General features: G+C 41.5%; 3 protein-coding genes across 6 annotated transcripts; 1 reads left to right on the forward strand and 2 right to left on the reverse strand.

Moving 5' to 3' along the window:
- Positions 1-269: 269 nt before the first annotated feature.
- Positions 270-1169, reverse strand: LOC104825540. The gene has a single exon (XM_010557891.1). It carries the CDS (start codon positions 1106-1108, stop codon positions 347-349), a length of 762 nt encoding a protein of 253 aa, XP_010556193.1. The 5' UTR covers positions 1109-1169; the 3' UTR covers positions 270-346.
- A 1798-nt stretch (positions 1170-2967) lies between these two features.
- Positions 2968-5972, forward strand: LOC104825541 (ultraviolet-B receptor UVR8-like). 4 transcript variants are annotated; one of them, XM_010557895.1, is made up of 7 exons: positions 2968-3132; positions 3544-3629; positions 3772-4080; positions 4174-4523; positions 4606-5007; positions 5085-5448; positions 5532-5972. In XM_010557895.1, the coding sequence occupies exons 3-7, from the start codon at positions 3859-3861 to the stop codon at positions 5772-5774; spliced, it is 1581 nt and encodes a 526-aa protein (XP_010556197.1). In that variant the 5' UTR covers positions 2968-3132; positions 3544-3629; positions 3772-3858; the 3' UTR covers positions 5775-5972. The 4 variants fall into 4 exon arrangements, with proteins under 4 accessions (XP_010556197.1, XP_010556195.1, XP_010556196.1 ...); XM_010557893.1 differs by having other exon boundaries at positions 3823-4080; XM_010557894.1 differs by having other exon boundaries at positions 3577-3629.
- Positions 5973-7106: 1134 nt separating this feature from the next.
- Positions 7107-10287, reverse strand: LOC104825542 (T-complex protein 1 subunit epsilon). The gene is made up of 9 exons (XM_010557896.2): positions 10089-10287; positions 9219-9537; positions 8779-9127; positions 8509-8641; positions 8348-8400; positions 8156-8258; positions 7826-7992; positions 7631-7744; positions 7107-7531 (listed from the first exon to the last, which is right to left on the reverse strand). Exons 1-9 carry the CDS (start codon positions 10285-10287, stop codon positions 7361-7363), a joined length of 1608 nt encoding a protein of 535 aa, XP_010556198.1. The 3' UTR covers positions 7107-7360.
- Between the last annotated feature and the right edge of the window lie 1013 nt (positions 10288-11300).

Here is an 11300-nt window from a genome sequence, read left to right on the forward strand (position 1 = left end):
ATATATATATATATATATATATATATATATATATATATATATATATATATATATGTGATGTGTGTGTGTATATATGCATGTCTTTTAATGTATATTATAAAGATATAGTTGCATACTCCATGATTCTTCCAACAATTAGCTTTTGTTTCAATATTGTATGACACAAGCAAAACCCTATATAAATATATATATACACACACACTCGTGATCTGTAATGTAACTATTTCAATGTATTATTATAAACAAAATTTAATTCCATAACCATTTTGACAATTTAGAAAATTATATCCTACTTTAAGAAAGGAAAAAATTACAGTGAAAAAGAAAAAAAAAACAGACGAAAAAATCACGAACCAGTTTTCTTCCTGAAGGCGACCTCAGTATCCAAGCCGAAACCGTCAACCTTCCGGACGTGAACGACCTCCGATCGACGGAAAAGCCTCACGAGAGCCTCCACGTTGTACAGATCGTTCGCTGAGTACTTATCCGACCGTCTAGAAACCGCCACGTGTAACACGCAAACCCCTCCGGGTCTCAGCGTCCGTTCGATCTCCCCCGCGAACTTCTCCGGGTACAACGCGTGGTCGAACACGTTCGAGAATTCGAAATCGAATGTCTCGTCATCGAACGGCTGGTGATGGAAATCCCCTTTCACCACCAATGGAGGATACGGCACCAGATCCATCCCCACCGAGCTCGATACTCCGACCCGTTTCAGCGCCTCCACCTCTTGCCCGACCCGAGCTCCGACGCAGAGACATCTCGAGCTGTTCGATAAGAGGCCTTGGCGTTTCAGATCTGCGAAGAATCTCGAGAAGACTTGGATCTTACGATCCCAGTCGCGCGTCGTCCATATCTTACGGAGCCTCGGGTTCAGCGTCTTGTTGAGCTGACGTTGGATGTATGACTCGTACGATTTGTACCCCGGTCGGATCCTGAGATCTGGTTCTCCGGCGATCAGATTCTCCGGCAAGGATTTCCCGACGGGGAGTACTACAGAGGAAGGTTTCCGGAGCTGTAGACAGAAGAAGAGGACGAGAGGGAGAGAGAGGAAGACAGAGATTAGGAAGTATTTCAGAATCGGTAGCTTCGTCTTCGTCTGCTTCATTTTCTCTTTCACTTTTTCTGGCGTGTTTTTCCCGAGAAACAAACAGAAACTCTCTCTCTCTCTCTCTGAGCGGTTTGTTACGAGAGCATGGAAAATGGAGGGAGGGGAAAGTTAACGGCACGGGAGGAATATGACAGCCAATGATAAGTCCCCACGTGGCACATTGTTCCCATGCACCGCGCAAAGTGGCGGGCATAGTCTGCGTACGAATGATTGGTTAAGTGAAGGTTAATTAAAGCATAATTAAAGTCGATGGGGCGATTAATTAAAACTTAAAAGTGCTTTGAAAAAGCGATCGTTCAATCTCAGCCGTCCATTCTACGAGTCGGCAGCACATTTATGTGCGTGTGGAATAATTAACGTGCAATTTGTCATTCATAATTAATTATTGATTATCGGAGTTTCACGTCCTATTAATTCAGGTTCGTATGCTCACTATTCTCTTCCCCATTAAAATCTTCTTTCTCGATTACGTATATATTTCAATTTACAGAGTATATTAACTATTTATTAATTATTTATATTTAACTATTAAAATCTTCTTTATAAGAAGTTTTACCATTAAGCTCACATATTAAGAATTTTTTTATCTAAAATACCTTTATTAATTACTTTTATTAATGATAGAATATATTATATATATATATATATATAATAATTGACTGTTATTAATAATGGGTAAATTTAGAAAACACATTAAAAAGTATATTGGAAATAAGAAAACCTCATTTGTTTTAAAACAAAAAAAAAATCTTAAACGATATATAAATTTAAACGGGGGGGGGTATTTATAAAAAATAACTGTTTATTACAACTTATACGTTCTGGTCCAGAAAATAACATGTTTTTTTTAATAATTCGAACCAATTAACTATATACCTCTTAAAAATCGAAAAAGTTTATATGAATATATTTTTTTGTAATACATAAATATTATTTTTATAACTTACATCTCCAAATGAAGAAACATTATCCAAATGAAGATTAGAATTTTGGATTGAGGAGGATTTTTTTTTCCTAATACATAAACATTATTTTATAACTTATGAACGCCTCTAAATCCGTATTTTTTTTCATATTTCGAAATTCAAAACTCATGGTCCTATCCTACCCGTATTGGCTCGGAAAAACAATTGAGAATCCGTACCAAATCCAAATGGGTTATAGTGAAAGTGTTTAAAGTGGAGACTAATATAGAAATTATTGATCGTTTTAGCTGAATCCTAATTCATGATTTCCTCCAAGAATAACGATTTAGATACGAAGAATTCACCAACTGGTGGTAGAAATTATGATTTTTTTTTCTTTTTCAATTCTTTATAACGTAGAAATTTATCGAATTTTCGGTCCAACTAGATGGATCTGAGAATTTTTCGGTGGTTTCTGGTTTGTTTTTTTTTTTATTTTCAAAGTGGATGATGCAAAAAGGAAGAACCTTTGGATTCAATCCACAGAGCAGCCATTGTTTGTTCTCTCTGCAACTGAACTCAAAGAATCGGTCATTAGTGGTCGGAAACATTACACGAAAATGGCAGTTTTAAAGGTTGAGTTGAGGATTTGTGTACATAAAAAAAAAAAGGACGAGACTTTCCATACAAATGCTTAAAAAGTTCAATACTTGCATTTGAATCTTTTGTTAATTCAAACTCTTGAATATTCCTCCTGCCCATAATCTTGTCTGATATTCACTTATATATATTATGGTATATATGTATGAAACTTTCTTTTTTTTTTAATTCAAAAGTTTTTTTTTTTTGGGGGCCTGTGGACGGAGACACCTAATCGCTTTGTGGAAACGTATAGATATATAGGACAGAGGACACAACAGCGTCTCGTTGTTTTCATTAGAAACCCAAAGAAGAAAAAAAAATTATATAAATTTTCACGGGGAAGAACAAAAAAAGAGAGAGAGATTGAAGTCCGTTCCTTTCCTTCTCTGTAAATTCCTCGGAAAACGAAATCTTCATCTGCCTCTTTTTTTCTGATTTGCTCGAACTTTTGGTGTTCCTGAGTCCGAAACTCGGGTAATTTCTCCTGAAACGTTGATGGGTTTGGGTGAATTCTGGGTCTTTGCTTGTTCGTGATTCCTTGTTTGCTCTTGACTTGTTCTTCACGATCACGATCACGATCACGATCACGATTGTCAGGAAGAGGGAAAATTTCTGTGTTGTGTTGACTGATCGCTTGGATTGTACCTATGATTCTCCATTGATGGAGGGTTTTTCTCTGAATCTGGGTTTGTAGCAAAAAAGACATCTTAACCTAACAGATTGAGGAATCTGATAGCGTTTGATCAGCTCTATCTCTCACTCGTTTTTGAGATCCAGTGATGATTTTTTTCCATTTATATTTACTGGGTTTTCCATAATCTGATCATCTGTGTTACATATCTTATCAAAGTTTTGTTCAGGTTCGATTTTCTAACATTACATCAGTTGTCTGGTCGATTTCCATCGCTGTGTTTGTAGTTTCAAGTCTTTGGAGGTCGGTGGTGGTGTTCGGTTCTTAACCCGTTTCAAAGGTAGCTCCTTTACCCAGGTGTATGTATGTATGTATGTATATATATGTATTATACATCCCTTCTGATCAATTTGGTTAATTTCACTAATCATGAGCTAAAAGAAGCATAATGCCACTGTTTTCTGGATGAATCTAATGCCCAGAAGAGAAATGCAGTTTGTTTAGTAATGGTTTTGGCGTTTCCTGCAAATTAGACATTTTGGGGGCACTGCAGACTTGGAGCAGTGCCCATGGATGCGAGCGGTTCCCCTTCTGCGTTACGATTCCACAGCATCCAAGAAAACCCTATCCCGGGCGTCGTTCCTTTACCGAGCCCCGCATTTCATCGGCCCAAACGCCACTGCTTCGGCGATTCCACCCCGGGGGAATTCCCCTTGGCTTCCTGCCCTTCCGTTGTCCTTCACGTGCTCACGGCGTGTAAACTCGACCCTCGAGATCTTGCTAAGCTCGAAGTGAGTAGCTCGCTCTCGGCCTTGGGGTTTAGTTCTTTCCTGATGTTTGGATCCGGTGATTTGATATCCGTATTTGTCTGTTACCGTTCTCAGGCAACGTGCTCGTTCTTTAGGCGGCCAGCAAACTTTGCGCCCGACGCTGAACTTTCTATCTCTGAAATCGCTGCTCTCGACATGTGCCAGAAGAGAGTTGTGTTTAGATCCATGAGCGAGGAAGGACGTCGAGAAATCAAGACGAGATGTGGAGGATCATGGAAACTGGTCCTGAGGTTCTTGCTGGCTGGTGAAGCGGGTTGCAGACGGGAGAAATCGCAAGCCATTGCAGGTCCGGGTCACAGTATCGTCGTCACGTCGAAAGGGGTTGTTTACTCTTTCGGGGCTAACGGTTCGGGACAACTCGGACACGGAACCACTGATGACATTTTCCAGCCTCGACCCATCAGGTTGCGTAATCTTTCGATGAAGCTGTTCTTGTACAGATGAGAGAGGGGAAAACCTTAAAGGGAAGTACATTTTCTATTGCAGATCACTTCAAGGCATTCGGATAATCCAGGCGGCGACTGGCGCTGATCGAACGATGTTGATCAGTGATTCGGGCCAAGTTTACGCCTTCGGGAAGGATTGTTTCAGCGAGGCTGGATTGGAACTTCAAGAAACGAGCTTTGTCACGACGCCTCAGCTGGTGAAATCGTTGAAGAACATCTATGTGGTACAAGTCACGATAGGAAATTTCTTCACGGCTGTGCTTTCGAGAGAAGGACGGGTCTACACATTCTCATGGGGAAACGACGGAAGGCTTGGCCATCAAACCGATCTGAACTGTTCATCTCCTCACCCTTTGCTCGGGGTTTTAGAGAACGTTCCTGTTGTGCAAATCGCTGCTGGATATTGCTACCTCCTTGCCCTTGCTTGTCAACCCGACGGAATGTGAGTCCCCCGTAACGTATTTCGGCTCGTTCTTTTCCCTCTATCTTCCTGATCTTGTGTCGGGCAAATGCTTATAGGTCGGTTTACTCTGTTGGATGCGGTTTGGGTGGCAAGCTCGGGCATGGCTCTACAACCAACGAGAAGCATCCCCGTCTGATCGAGCAGTTCCGTCATCTGAACCTGGAACCGGTCGTGATCTCAGCGGGTGCATGGCACGCAGCCGTCGTCGGGAGGGACGGTCGGGTCTGCACTTGGGGTTGGGGCCGGTACGGCTGCTTGGGTCACGGCAACGAGGAATCAGAGTCCGCACCGAAGGTGGTCGAGGCATTACAGAACATCAAAGCCATTCATGTAGCCACAGGGGATTACACAACGTTTGTCGTGTCAGAAGACGGTGATGTCTACTCCTTCGGGTGCGGCGAATCGGCCAATCTCGGGCAGGTCTGCTTCCCGAATAGACATTACTCCCGGTTTCTCAAAACTCGGCACGTCTAAAGCCGGAAACTTTCGGGGATTTTTTGCAGGGGGACGATGACGGGAACACGTTGATCCCGAAGCTGGTGACGTCGTTGAAGCAAGCGGACCAGCGAGTGATCCAGGTGAGTCTGACGAACTCGGTGTACTGGACGGGTCATACGTTTGCGGTGACCGAGTCGGGGAAAGTGTACGCGTTCGGGGCAGGAGACAGGGGACAGCTCGGAGTGGAACTGGAAGACAGCCTGACGGAAAGAGCAGAACCGGACAAAGTGAACATCGATCTTTCTTAAAGTGATTTGGAGATCTTCCTTTTTAGGATCTGCATTTATAATTTATCATTTCGGTAATTTTTTTTTTTTGTATATAGAAATATCCAAGGCAATGAAAATTGTGAAGATCTTATGGTATTTTGTAGAATTTGGTTAGTTTCGGATCACGGGAATTTTTGTTAATCGTCGGGGCGATCAATATCATCCGCGTGTTCGCAATTGCGGTCGCGGAGACGTTTCTGATACGACTATGGTGAAAAAGCCGATCTTCGATTTCGAATTCGGATGTCGTACTATGAGTTATCTATTCGTTTCTTTCCTCGTCCTCCTCCGGTCTCTCGCCTATCTCTTTAGACACCTCGGCCTCGCTCTCCCCTTTGAGCTCAACCTCCGTCCTTTCGTGACGGGTAGATAGCCAAAGATTTGATAGGGTTCATGTACCCATGTTCCTATATTCATAACATTTCATGTGTAGGGATAACCATTTCGGTTTTCGATTCCTTTTTTTTAAGTTATAGAAAAACAATTCGGTTTTCATATCAAATTTGATTCGATTTTATTGCAGTTCGGATTCAGTTTTGATACAACATTCAAAGAAATTTATGGTTATTTCAATTGTTATTTTATTCGGTTTGATTCAATTCATATTCAATTTTGTTTTACTTAGAAAAATCATAAACATTTACCTTTATATCGAATTTAATTCAATTATGATTATAATTCAAATCGGTTCGATTATTCGGTTAATAACCAAAATTATCAGATTTATCCACGTGAATCCAAGATTGTGATACTGGAACGACATGAGTACAAAGGATGGATTTCGAACCTGAAATCATTTCGGTTATTAACCGAATAACCGAATAACTGAACCGAACTGAATAAGACATAACCGTACCCAAACCGAACCCGATATAAAAACCGAACGGTTATGATTTTTTAAAACAAAAAAAACGAAATCGAACCGAATAAAAAAATAACCGAAAAAACCGATAATTTCTTTGGAAAAATTAACTTTCTATCGAAACCGAACCAAAAAATAACCGAACCAAACCAAACCGAATAGAAATTTATATAAAAACCGAATGGTTAGTTTGTGAACTAAAATAACCGAACCCGAACCGAAACCCGAATTGGTCAACCCTACGTCCAAGGATGGATTTCGAACTCGAAAACCCGAGATGCTCGAGTTTAAGCTCGAGTGCTCGACGCGTGCCTAACACTAATTTCCATTAGTATGTGATTGGAGATTATACACAGATCTACAACAATTTCTAAGTAAAAACACTCATCATTTTGGTTGCTTGGTCGTTACGTTACCCAACCCACACACTTCATCTTGCACGTAACATGAGAGACCAATCCGAAAAAACACACTACTAATCTCCAAAATGATGTTTGGTCTGATGCCAAGAACGCACAGATCAGACAAATCAAAATGATCAACACATCAACAACAGCAAAAAAACACAAAGACCTAAGAGGTTGTTCTTTAGATGCCATTGCCATAACAAGATAAGAACATGGCGGTTTTTTCGAGGAAAAAAAAGGAACATACCGAAGAGTTTGAGCAGTGGAGCAGAAAAAGCAAACCAAACCAGACGTGATCAGTACTCAGAAGGGGAGATGACATCGTCGATCTTCAGTATCATCTTAACGACTTGCGTCGCAAGCAATATCTGCTGCTGTTTCCCGATCAGCGTCTCGAACACGTTCTGCTCTCGCATATCGTTCGTCCCCACGTCGTTGCAGTCAATCCCGTAGAACGGAATGTTCTCCTGTATTACCCGAAACGAAAAAAATTCTCAGTTAAATGCTTGCAAGGTGTCATTTTTCTCACAAAGATCACAGATATAAACGTTTACATAAGAATGTACCTTGATTTGCTGAGATTTAACTGCAGAGAGTGTCTCGATGGGCTGCAAGCCACTGTTCTCTGCAAGAGCCATTGGGACAGAATCCAAAGCTTCTGCGAATGCCCGGATAGCGTACTGCAAAGAGAGAGAGAGAGGAACCATGTCCCGGAATTAAGCTCAGTGATTGAGAGAGGAGAGACTTACGTCTTGTCTTACCTGCTCGACACCTGGGTACTTATCTGCAGCCGCATCAACGGCAAGAGAACAAGCGATCTCAGCTGCCCCACCACCATATACGATCGAATTGCTCCGAATGAGATTCCTAGCTACACACAGAGCATCATGGATACTGCGCTTTGTTTCTTCTATCATCATTTTGTTACCTGCATGCCACCAATTGTTAAATCAATCAATCTATTTCCCGATGCATATTACCCATGATAACTTCCGATCATTGCCTTCGGTACAGAATCAAAACACTGAAAGTCTGCGCTTATAAAAGGGTAAAACTTTGAGAAGAACAATCAGTCATGCCCATGAGTGTACCTCCCCGGATGAATATGGTGACAGCCCTTGAATTAGCACAGTGCTCGATATACAGCATACGGTCTTTTGTTGTGCCAAATGACTTTTCACGAACCAAGCCAGCCTAAACATATCACCGAGAGCAGAAAATATTCAAATGTTTCTACACTAGATCCAAATCAAGTTATTAGCTTCAACTAAAAGAAAGCATACCTTCCCCAGCTTCTCTGGTGTCAATTCCTGGAATCTAGGAACAATCCTCCCACCTGTAAAAGATCGGCTAGTTAAATGTACTGAAGACAGAAGCTAAAGTATGTGCACAAGATTAAAACATGAACATCAATATCAATTGCTGCTTAGAATGATGTACTGACCAGTGGCTATTGCAATAAGTTCCAACTCTACACCCCCGACCCATCTGACAGCGGGCAAGTTCCTGTGCATCAATAGATGGTTTGCCTCATCATCGAATCCCCATTGACAAATCACCAGTGTGGCACCAACATCCTGCAATTCAAGTCACCATGATCACACACAATATTTAAAAATTGCACCGAGAAGTCAGACAAGAAAGTAAAACGACACAGTGGAGCTTGATATGATCGCCAAAGCAACTCAGTAGTATCACTATCTTAAAAACCCACCTTGCATTTTTGCACCATGTCGTCAAAATACTTCTGTTCTTGCTTACGCAAAGTCTCAAACTTCTCCACAGTGTCGATATCCACCTTATGCTTAGTCTTTGGCTTAGGAGGCTCAAATGGGCATGTCAAAATCGCAATATTTGCATCTTCGATCTTCTTCGGCATTTGCGGATGGCTCATGTCTTTGTCGACAACAATGCCATATATAAGCTCAGTGTCTTCCAACTTGCCCCCAACTTTCCCGTCCACTTTTATCATGTCTAAATTAACATCCCTCCTCTCTAAATCAGCGACAGCAAGAACAGCTTTAACAGCAATCTCAGCCAGACTGCGCTTGCACCGATTTACACTGCAAATGGACAAAAACAAAACGTCAATACAATCTTTGTATAAACCAATAATACAGCATTTATGTAAGCCAAAAATCGAAAGAATATTACATCTTAGAGGATAAAGTAGTCATGCAAGTTTGAACCAGTGGCTCGAAATTATTAGCATCATAATCGAACTTCTGAGCTATATGCTCCAAATTTTCAACAGCAACTCTTGAAGCCATCTCATATCCCTCGGCTATGCGGATAGGGTGGATCCCCCTCTCTAACAGATGCTCGGCTTGCTCCAGAAGAGCACCAGCCATGACAACAACACCAGTAGTGCCGTCACCAATCTCGTAATCCTGACTCCGGGAGAGTTCGACCATCAGCTTTGCAATCTGGTTGTCAACATCCATTTGCTCCAAGATGGTTGCCCCATCATTCGCTTAACAAAACAATTATAACAAAGTTATACGCAATCATTCCAGAAATTATTGGGCACGTGAGAGATTCAGATGTAGAAACTGGAAAACCTAATTCGAAGAACTTCCAAAATTCAAGGAAACTGAATTATAACATTATTCGAATATGAATAGAAACCAATACACAGATTAAATCAAGGAATTCCAGTGAAACTTCATCACTAAATTACAAAATAATTGAACCCGGAAAGAGGTAAAAAAGGAAAAATAGACTGGATTGGTATATTAACGTCCATAAGCTTAGATGCAGAATTTAAGGAATCAGTAGCTTTATTGGCGAAAATCCACCAATTTACTGGTATCATTTCACTTACAGAACATACGAGGTTGGTGAAAGTAAACTCGCAATCATCCAATTTTTCAACAGCTATGTTGCTAAATCCGAGAACAGTTGTTCAATCAAACTGCCAAGTCTTAACCCATAATCCGGAAACCACACCTACACACCCTCAGATCGAAGAGAACAGCGGAAATGAAAACCGAACAAAGACGAGATCCAAAGAAGAAAACTAACTGATGGTGACGTCTCCATCGGGCCCCTGAAGCATCTTGTCCATGCCCTTTGGACCGAGAGAGCTACGGAGGATCCGAGCTACAGCCCTACCGGCGGCGATGTTGGCCTTCTGAGCATCGATACCTCGAAGACGAGTCTTCTGCTCCTGCTCCTTCAGTATAATGAACGGCCGTCCGAACTCATCGAACGCCAACGCCATTTCCGAGCCTTCGCCTTCCCCGACCCGATTCGGCTACGGATCTTTGGTACTTTCACAAGAGAAATGGCGAACCAAGGAAAAAAGGGAAGAGTGTAGAAAGATTTTGAGAGCGAAAAGTGACTGGGCCCCTTGTCCGGGTTTAAAACCCTAAGGTCGACGGTAGTGGCAGACTCGTAAATTGAAGTTGGACTTTAAAATATAACTGGGCCGATTTGGGCTTTGTAGTAAAGCCCATGGGCCCGTGGTATGACGAGAGACGAATTCTTTAACGTTTGAATGAAATAATATAATTCAAAAGGTAAGAAAATTGGTTTTTCCACACAAATGAATTATATTTTCAAAATATTTATTTAGAGACTAATAATCATTTGGACAAACCGTTGCAATAATCCATGAAATTGTATACGAAAACAACATAAAAAAAAATGATTTGAATATGAAAAAAAAAACACATATCATAAAGAGGATTGGTAGCACCAAATTTTTTTGTTACATGGGTTTTTTTTAGAAAATGTGAATAATAGAAAATAGAGATTAGCAAATCCATTTTTGGAAACCATATAAATTTGATCGAGTGGCAGTCCTACATTATAGCTCAAAACCCTTCTATATTTAGCAAAAGCACATGAAATTAAAAATAAAAATAAAAAACTATAAAAATCCTTGGATCCCCTCTCGTCAATTCATCATCATTCATCCATCCATCGAAACTAAACCCAAAACCTTTAAAAAAATCCGAAAAAACGAAACCCTAAAAAATGGCACACAGTCGTGGTTTCGTTGTGGTTGCTCTCGTCTTCTTCGCCGTCCTCGGCCTCGCCGCCGCCGCCGCACCGTCGAAGTCCGCCGCTCCGTCGGTTTCCACCGACGCCGGAGCGCCAGTGAGCGACGACCACATCGGAACCACCGACGACGATTCCACCGCAGCTTCTCCAGGAGACGATGACGTGGCGGTGGCCGGACCTCTCGGGAGCGAAGGCTCCTACGAAAGCAGCGGTCCATCCTCCGTGACG

This window comes from Tarenaya hassleriana, unplaced genomic scaffold (genome assembly GCF_000463585.1).
Source record: "Tarenaya hassleriana unplaced genomic scaffold, ASM46358v1 Cleome47, whole genome shotgun sequence".
Taxonomy (NCBI): Eukaryota; Viridiplantae; Streptophyta; class Magnoliopsida; order Brassicales; family Cleomaceae; genus Tarenaya; species Tarenaya hassleriana.

Coding starts and splice junctions, on each gene's coding strand:
- LOC104825540 (XM_010557891.1), bottom strand. CDS start 1,108: ATGAAGCAGACGAAGACGAAGCTACCGATTCTGAAATACTTCCTAATC.
- LOC104825541 (XM_010557895.1), top strand. CDS start 3,859: ATGGATGCGAGCGGTTCCCCTTCTGCGTTACGATTCCACAGCATCCAA. Junction 4,524..4,605: donor TTCCAGCCTCGACCCATCAG/GTTGCGTAATCT, acceptor TTTCTATTGCAG/ATCACTTCAAGGCATTCGGA. Junction 5,449..5,531: donor AATCGGCCAATCTCGGGCAG/GTCTGCTTCCCG, acceptor GATTTTTTGCAG/GGGGACGATGACGGGAACAC.
- LOC104825542 (XM_010557896.2), bottom strand. CDS start 10,287: ATGGCGTTGGCGTTCGATGAGTTCGGACGGCCGTTCATTATACTGAAG. Junction 9,538..10,088: donor CGATGGAGACGTCACCATCA/GTTAGTTTTCTT, acceptor TGTTTTGTTAAG/CGAATGATGGGGCAACCATC. Junction 8,642..8,778: donor ACATGGTGCAAAAATGCAAG/GTGGGTTTTTAA, acceptor CTTGAATTGCAG/GATGTTGGTGCCACACTGGT.